Source organism: Osmerus mordax, chromosome 20 (genome assembly GCF_038355195.1).
Source record: "Osmerus mordax isolate fOsmMor3 chromosome 20, fOsmMor3.pri, whole genome shotgun sequence".
Lineage (NCBI taxonomy): Eukaryota > Metazoa > Chordata > Actinopteri > Osmeriformes > Osmeridae > Osmerus > Osmerus mordax.
Window position 1 is genome coordinate 8,929,959 of NC_090069.1, and position 8,939 is coordinate 8,938,897.

The following is an 8,939-nucleotide window of genomic DNA, read 5'->3' on the forward strand; positions in this document are numbered from 1 at the left end:
TTTGTCACAAAAAAAGAGGTATTTGCAATAGAATGAGAGACAGATTGTGGACTGAATATGCTGAGCACTGACAAAGTAGTGCACTGTTTAATAACACAAATAAAAATATATTATATTGGTGTGTGAAACTTGCCCACCTACAAATAATCACATGTTCAGACTTTCAGATGGATGCCACAATATTGTTTAAAATACTATGTACAGAAGGGCTGAAACGATTAGTTGACGTTATCGACTATTAATTAAAATGTGTCGACAAATATTTCTGTTGTCGACAACTCGTTATTTGATCAGTGCGGCGCTGTAGCTCTAGACTACGCTCCCGTAGAAGACGAGACTACACTGTACTTATGAGAATGTCGGAGTGCGCAGGTTGGGAGTGCAAACCTGATCCAGTCTATGGTGCAAACGAAGCCAAACTGCAGTGTGGGAAAGTTTACGAAACTTTAAACCAAAAATTTTATCGTGTGTAATAATTAGTAACTAGATAGGTCGATTATATATTTCGAATTCAAAACAAATCAAATTTGTTTTGTTTGTCGTTTGCTGCAGCCCTAATGTACATAAAGGCTTGATGAGTACATGATCATAGATCTGCGTATATTGTGTTAGGTGAGCTGTGTTCAATTTGCTCTCCAAACACTGAAGACGTGTCTGCCAGGCCTGGGTTGCCTGTATTTGCATTTGTTTTTATATTTGTTTAGCTTCAGGACAGAGACCTCACCCCACCCTATGATACAGAGACGACCTCTGATTAGGCCAGTTTACAGGTAGCTTTCTACTTTGCGCTGGAATAAGATAACCAATCTGTATCTCATCTCATCATTCTATGGTTTATGAATTTGTGTGTAAAGGGGTAGGAACTATTGTACTGCTACTACTTCTTAGAGATTTGGAGATCCTATGTCCCACACATTGTCTAATACTTCCCACCCCCACTAACCCACTAAGATTTTAAATATAGTGCAGACATAAGCTTCATTAGCTACACGTCACTAAGAACTTTTAAAGAAGGTCAATTGGTCCCTGAGTGACTAAGCTGCCTAACTGTGGGTCTACAGACAGAGGAACAAGAGCTTCTTTCATTTCAAACAGGTGCTTCTTACCCAGGACCTCTACTTCATTCAATCTTATTTTACATTTACATTTAGTCATTTAGCAGACGCTCTTATCCAGAGCGACTTACAGTAAGTACAGGGACATTCCCCTGAGGCAAGTAGGGTGAAGTGCCTTGCCCAAGGACACAACGTCATTTGCACGGCTGGGAATCGAACTGGCAACCTTCTGATTACTAGCCCGACTCCCTCACCGCTCAGCCATCTGACTCCCTTTTTTTGTGTCCCATTTTACCCAGTTTGTCAATCCAGGTGAACTACGCAGAAGCGTGAGTCCAAATCTGTTGTGCAAAACTTTCCTCCCTCAGTTTTAAAGCATTATCTTCATTACAAACAATACATTTAGTTACATTACATTATGGAATTAAAGTAACTTTTTGGTGAGGTAGACACAGTAAAAGAGAGGGAAAATGACTGTCCACAATTGAACTCCTTAAAAATGTGCAATAGTCAAATCAGTATGTTCAAGCATAGATTTTTATTGAGGTTAGTTATACAGATTAGACCTTGCTTGAGGTAGGTACCCCTAACCAAATATCAGGAATCAGACTATTCTATCTGCAATATTCTTTAGTAGCACTAAGAAACATCAAGAGCAGGACATCCAGCCCAGATGACAGTCTAGTACTTCTACTATTTCCGGAAATGCTGTTTGGGGATGAGTGGAGGGATTAGGGCTAGCTTCTCCCACCTAGTTCCTCACTTCCTGCCATTGGTCTAACAGTGGAGTGGGTCACTTCTTGTTTCAGAGTTGGGATGTTACTTTCTGAACTGGGCAATAGGGGGAGGGATCTTGATGTCCTGACCCTTCTCCAACCTCTTCTCACAGTCAATCAGGTAGTTGACTCCGTCAATCAGCAGCTGGACAAGCTCCACCTACACCACACACAAACGCAATTTAAAATGGATATGACAACATTATGAGAATTACCAGCATAAGGTCACAAAAGGATAGAAGGCTAGATGTTTTCTGACCTCTGATTTGCCCAGACGGTCGTTGTTGGAAATATCAAAGGTGTCTCCGGTGGCGGCGGTGTCCACTCCTCCTGTACCTCTCTTCTGCAGCCGCAGGTTGTCCAGGATCTTAGAGAAGCGGAGATCCTACAGGCCAGGGCAATATTTTATAAATCCTTGTATTACGGTACCGCTCCTGCTGTTTCTTTCTGTATTTTATTTAAATTAATTTTAAAATGTCATAAGTTATATTTCTGTCATGTTTGTGTGTGTGTGAGGGAGGTACCTTGCTGAGTTTGGGCAGTCTGACATGGACACCAGCCCTGAGCCCAGTGCCCAGATTGGAGGGGCAGGTGAGGACATAACCTAGACGCTCGTTCCACATGAACTCCCAGCCTCTCTCCTGAATCAGCTTCTCCACCTAGTGGACGGGAGAGCACAGTGCTGCTGAGGTCACGGCATACAACACTGCATGTAAGTTAGACAGGTCTCGATGAGTTGTAGAGACGGAAAGGAGAAGTAGGAGTTGCACCTGTTTGAGTCCTCTGCAAAACCTCTCGAACACTCTCTTCATGTTGCCTCCCTTCTCCATGGAGATGACCCTGGTATGGTCCTCCTCATTGATCCAAATCAGGAAGGTCTTCTCATTATTGTGCCTAGGAGAAACAGTACCGAGACAACAGGGAAACATGGTTCACTTGCTTTCTTAGCATTCCTGAAATCTGCTAGTATGAAACACTCATGAAACTGTCAGTTATACTTGGAGACACCTCAGTATAGTACATTCCAATCATCCCGTCAATTCATGCGGGGAATAGCAAATAAGTATCATGAATATATGAATCACAGCACACATGCAGGGTAGAGGGTTCTGTTTATGAGAAGCCTATAGACCCTACCAGATGCCCCTGCCGTCTGGCCAATCACGGGCCATCCCTGCACATGTCAACAACGGTGAGACAGGCTTGTCAAAGAGGAAGTGGTCCTGACAGGAAGGGGTGGGTTGGTGTGGGGGGCGGGGTCAACAAGAAAAATCAGGAGGGAAAAGGGAAGTTTGAGGGAATACTGAGCTGTGTAGGAGTGCAATTCTGCTTTGATTTCTGCAGATGTGATACTTCATAGTTAGTTACTAGAAAAGGAAAAGATGGGTTAGAGGTGATGGTTGGGGAATTATTATTTAGGAAGAAATGATGCTTTGGACAGGCAGTAGTTTTCCAGTATAATCTGGATCCCCTTGATTAAAGTTGAACAGGCAGCGTAGGAGGCACATTTACAGTAACTTTAAATGAATCTCAGTAGAAACACTTGAGAAGTCATTTGAACACTCATAAAAATACTTCTCTTCTACGCACATACAGTGCTAGGTGTCTACAGCTACGAGGAAATTAGTCTGTTTTCTACTGCTTTGGCCCATAAACTTGGTCCATCTAAACTATGAAGAAGAGAATGGTCTCTTTACTGCTTTTGCCTTACCATATCCCCCTGGCATCGGGCCAGTCACGGGCCATGAAGGCCGATGTGAGCAGAGGTGAGACGGGTTTGTCAAACAAGAAGTGCTCCTACGGAGGGGCAGTATGATTGGGTTGGACAGAAAGAATTAGGAGAGTGAAATGACATCCACTGTGACTGAGACAGTTTGATATTGTAGCCATTCCATTTTACTGTAGGCCCAGTTCAAATTCTTTTTTGGATTGTTTTGCCTAATTGTGAGCTTCCCAAGTCTTTGGATTCAGGGGATGAATGTAAAATATTTATGTTCACAGAATAATACAGATCAGTGTTCAATCATAGTACATGATCAAGTTGAAAGTAAAGGAACACGAGAGATTGCATATGGTGGATGGATGGGTGATGTTCGTGGGAATCAGGGACTCACGTCGATGAGCTGCTGCTGATCCTTGTCGGACATATCTCCCAGGCTGTAGTAGCGTCCGGCCAGGTCTCCCTTCAGGCCGGCTAGGGCCTGCACACACACGCGCTCCACCTCGCGGCGCTCGGCTCGAGAGCAGGCAGGGGGCAGGCTCAGGCCGCGGATGCTGCGTCCGGTACGGACGCGGGACGACAGCACATAGTTCTCATCGAACATCCCAGACGTGATCTACAGAAGAGGGTGAGGGTGGAGGACCCAAATCATACATGATGCACATTGGCCAGCTGTTTACTGAATGCACTATTAGAAAAAAATTGACCTATGAAGGAAAGAAGAATGGATGGATGGATGGACAGACGGATGGATGGAGAGCTTCACCTTGGATGAGTCCAGGTCAGTGGGATGCTTCATGGTTTTGGAATCGTAGCCATTGTGTCTATCCTTGATGACTGGATCAAACAATTCAGCGAACACCTGTGAGGAACAGGAGGAGGGAGGGGTTTCTGTCAGGAAAGACTACTGCCATTTGTTCTGAAAATCTGAAAGTAAGTAATATTGTACCGAGATGGAGAGTTGTATGGTTTCTTGCCACGTGAACACACAAACAACACACAAGGGACGCATTCAGACAGATGTACAAAGCAAGACTTGACTAGCAGACAGAAACACATCTGGCCAGCCAGTGGAACAGAGAAAATAAATAATGGATAACCAGATATCTGTTTGACAGACTAAATGACCTACTGCAGGGACATGAACACAATGACTGAACACAATGACCTCTGTGATCACTGGTCTGCCAGAAAAACAGAAGCCTATACCAACCTCGTAGCTCTCCTCATCCCCTGCCACCATGCCCACAGTCTTGATGAAGGGATGCCCGGGGTTGTCCACACCAGTCTGAATGCACTGGTCCAGGGTCCAGCTGTTAGGGGTCAACTTGTCCCTCAGCTGGCCATAGATAGCTGGGGTCAAGGCAGCTGCCATACAGTTGTTGTGCTTCCTCAAGTCAGGGAAGTCTGAGCTGTAAAGAAAAGTAGAATCAGAATCAGAATGGGTTTTTATTCGGCATGAAAGTTTGCACAGACAAGGAATTTACTTTGACAGGAGAGCCTACCTAGGCAGCCATTTTCGGCGCCAACTAGAAAGTTACAGTATAACATGAGGAGAGAGGAGGAGAGAAAAAGGCAACACCCAGACAATGCTCCTAGAGGAGTACAGTGTGGGAACAGACAAAAACCTCCGCACATAAGCACAACAACATTTACAAAAACACGTGACTTGCAACGGGGAGTGGGGGGGGTAGACAAGCAGCATCTGGACCTGCAGCCATTGTAGGCGCTGGACACAGACCCGCCAGCCACCCTGGGGAAACAAGCAGGTGAAGGCGTTGGATGGGGGTGGGGGGGTGGTGATATCTGTAGTAGGTGAAAGTTAATGTGTGAGTAGGTCTGGGTTGGCGCCCTCGACCTAGGCCACAATCAGTTCGATTCTCCCTATGCAGATTGTGTTGGCCAGGAGACATCCTCGGTCATGACCCGGGCAGAGACCAAACCACAGATGTCGGTGGGGGGGGGGGGGGGGAGGGGGGGGGGGGGGGGGAGGAGCAAGATAGTCTCGCTTCAGCGCTCTCCAGGGGAGTTGTTTTCCAGCGACGGCCTTGGCCAAGGCCTGTGCTGGTTACGGGGCCGAAAGTGGATAAGATTGGGGTAGTTGTTTTGACGAGTAGCCACAACTCAATTTTCACGTCCACCCTTCAGGAAGGTCTCCATGTCCTCCATCTTCCTTTGCAGAGCCGCAAACTTATCCCTGTTGTAATCAATGCTGCGTTGTACAACTCTGCCCACCGCATCAATCATATAGGGGAGCCTAACGGGGCTTTTGATGGCTGCAGCCGTTTCCTTAATTTTCCGATATACAAAGCCAGCGCTTATTCCAAACAGCAGAAAGCCTGTAATCATGGTTCCGAACGTCCTCCACGGAAAGCGCCGCTAGACACACGACACGCCAATTCTCCCACGCGTCCATCGTGTAGCCAGCTGCGAACGTTCCGTCCGGACAGTTGGGTTCCCCCGAACCCGAGCTTCTCTTCGAGAAGATTATGTCAATAGCATTGAGAGACCAGCTAATTAATTCCATGCTTCTAGTTTCGGAGAGTGATGATGAGAGAGTATCTTGAGACAAGACAAGACACAAGACACAGCCAAGCAGGGAAGGTCAGGGAGGGGAGGAGAGAAAAATGCGACCGCCTTCGTCGAGAGCCAAGAGAGAGAGGAGTCAACTCAAATCACTCTGTTTTTGTACAAAAAATAATATCTGCTTAAATTATTCATTGTAAATTCTTTGTTACAATATTCTTAAAAAAAAAAACTAAAGTAGTTGTCTGATGACCTGTTTGACTCCTGCCAAATGTGTGTGTGCACGTGTGTATGTGTGTGCGTGAGTCTGTCTGTGTCTGTAAGAGAAGTGAGCGAAAGGGCACTGAAGGTGACGGAAAGGTCGAGCAGGCTGTCTGTGAGCCTCTAATGTTTCATCCCTACCTTTGACTTTATGCTCTGACAAACAAACACACACACACCTCGTGGCCTGTGTAAATTACGTTATCATTTTGGAGATGGTTCATTGAACTAGTGATTTAGTCAACTGACCTGGGAGGATACAGCTTCTTTCTCTCCTCAGCAATCAGAGAGCCAGACTCACTCATCAAGTAGCCCGCTGCCACAGAACTCGCGCCCAGGCTAGCCAACAGCACAGCTGTGTTGCGGCCAGATATCATGCGAGTGAAGGAGTTAGCCATCTTTGGAAGTGAGGTGGTTTTTGTCAGATTCAGGTGAACTGGAGGGGAGAAGAAAGAGAGAAGGAAAGCTTTGTTACTGAAAGGTTACAGAAAAATAGAGTTCCAGAAGTGAGGAGCCTAGGCATTCAACTCTGATGACTGCATACGGATGGTCATTATTTAGTTAATCATAGGCTGTGTTGCTCATAGCTGGCACTCCCATATACTGACCCTAGGCTCTGAATTGTACCCAACTACCACATAGATGTTTCCGCATTGAATATGAACTATGGTTTATCAGTGACCCCAAACAATAGACGCAGACCGACACACACACACACACACACACTCACAAACACACACACACACGCACTCACAAATACACACACGTACACACAGACACACACCCACACACCGTTTACAGTAAATTAACAGGCTTAGAGTAGGAGAGGTAGTGGCAGATGGCAGCATAAGCTGAGGTCATGTAGCCTCTTGGTATACGCCTCTTAGCACTCAGACTGGCTGACACAAAATGGACGCTTCCAACAAACAGGTAGAGTAAAGTTGTCCTTCTTCAGCGGGTATGGATGAGGTTTGTCAATGTTAACTAACGCTTAATAATCAATAAAGAATATAATGCTACAGATCCTATTAAAACTGTATTGTGAACCTCATGAATCACGTAAAACCCCTGTGTTATAACCCTTGTCCTGGTGAGGTTTTTCCCATCTTAAGTCTTGAGGCAGACGTCTGAAGGTCATATCTACTGTCATTTAAAACCCGAAAGACAGATATAGACAGGAGCTCTGAGATAGATAGGAGACTAATCTCCTGGTCAGAGGGGAATCACAGTAAGCAGCAGGACTTTGCCTTTAAAAAGGGCTGTGAACAGTTGTTCAGTGATTCGTTGACAGATTCATAGCGTTTGCAAGCCAGGAAGACCATTATCAGGCGCCCACAGTGACTAATCTGCCCATCAGCATCTTTCTGTTTCCTCAACCCAATATTGTGACCTTTCTGTCCTTTGGATTTAGACTCCAAGCATGCAATCTTCAAGCGTGATTGAGGGGTCTTCCTGGGGCATTGGCATTATTTATAGACCTCTGGAGAAATCCTGAGCTTGGGCTCCTGTGCCAAAGCCCTGTCTGGCATAAATCCTTGCCCAGACCTTTTGATCACCAGGGACATTCTGATCTAGCCACAGTTCCTGAGACTCTCCAGCCAACATATAGAAGAGAGGGCAGGGGGGGCAGAGGTTCAAATAGATGACCGAAAAAAGATAGAAAAGCAGTACGGTAGGTGAAAGTGGAGAGAGGATTGATCTACAAATCGCGAGCTTTGAAATGACACCAGCAGGTTGTCCAGGTGGTGTCGGAGTACTGTTCACACTGGCCTCAAAAGCCTCTATTGGTTAGTGTCACCGTGGATTATACAGCTTTGTGGTTGAGATTACACCATAACCAGCTCTCAACAGCAGATCCAAGGTCAGTTTAGTTTCCTTAAATCCTTACCTTTTCCATAGGGGGAAGTAACAGAAAAACTGACCCAGGCTAGTGGCTTGGAACAACTTCATCCTATAGGCCATAAGGCAAGAGAGCTGAACTCAGAGTTAAAGTTGCACAATGGCTCCATGATAAGGGACAGCTGACAATGAATAGTGACATTGTGTCCTGGCATTTCCTACTGATAAAAAAACACAATTTATACTTGATGTTGTGTAGAAAAATATTGATTGTTAGTGTTTGCTATTTGTGAACAGACAACTCAATAAATAATTGTATTTTCAAAACTGTACTTCCGTAACACTTATCACAACACTAATCAACTGAGCTACCAACCAGTGTAATAAGCCTGCATCCACTTGCTTGTAAAACAGTCACACAACAATTGCATAAAAGACAAAACAGTATAAAAGTGTTTTTCTATTTTCCCAATACATTTCCCATTTAATATGAATACATATTATGAATTAAACTATTGGTTAATGAATTTTTAATGCTTTGGGAATTCTCTAGCCCCTGTATGACAGAAAAAGAGGGGAAGAAAAGGTACAGTACCTGTGGATGAATCGCTATCCCTCCCTGTTTAAGATCTCACTCAGTCTGCCTCCCCACTGTCTTTAAATGCTCCTCCCCCAATGTGGGATTACAACCTGTTCTTTAGACCAATCAGACATTATCTCACCATTGAGCCAATGGGTGGAACAAGACCACATGCCTACCAA

At 45.1% G+C, this 8,939-nt stretch overlaps 2 protein-coding genes across 2 annotated transcripts in view; both read right to left on the reverse strand.

The window, feature by feature from the left end:
• marveld2a (MARVEL domain containing 2a) overlaps positions 1-8,939 on the reverse strand; it is a 134,648-nt gene that overhangs the window by 69,096 nt on the left and 56,613 nt on the right. The gene's annotated exons all lie outside the window — the stretch shown is intronic.
• On the reverse strand, positions 1,575-8,794 carry ckmt2a (creatine kinase, mitochondrial 2a (sarcomeric)). The gene is made up of 10 exons (XM_067257902.1): positions 8,773-8,794; positions 6,588-6,774; positions 4,765-4,963; positions 4,318-4,413; positions 3,946-4,167; positions 2,969-3,054; positions 2,602-2,725; positions 2,356-2,490; positions 2,091-2,216; positions 1,575-1,991 (listed from the first exon to the last, which is right to left on the reverse strand). The coding sequence occupies exons 2-10, from the start codon at positions 6,734-6,736 to the stop codon at positions 1,875-1,877; spliced, it is 1,254 nt and encodes a 417-aa protein (XP_067114003.1). The 5' UTR covers positions 6,737-6,774; positions 8,773-8,794; the 3' UTR covers positions 1,575-1,874.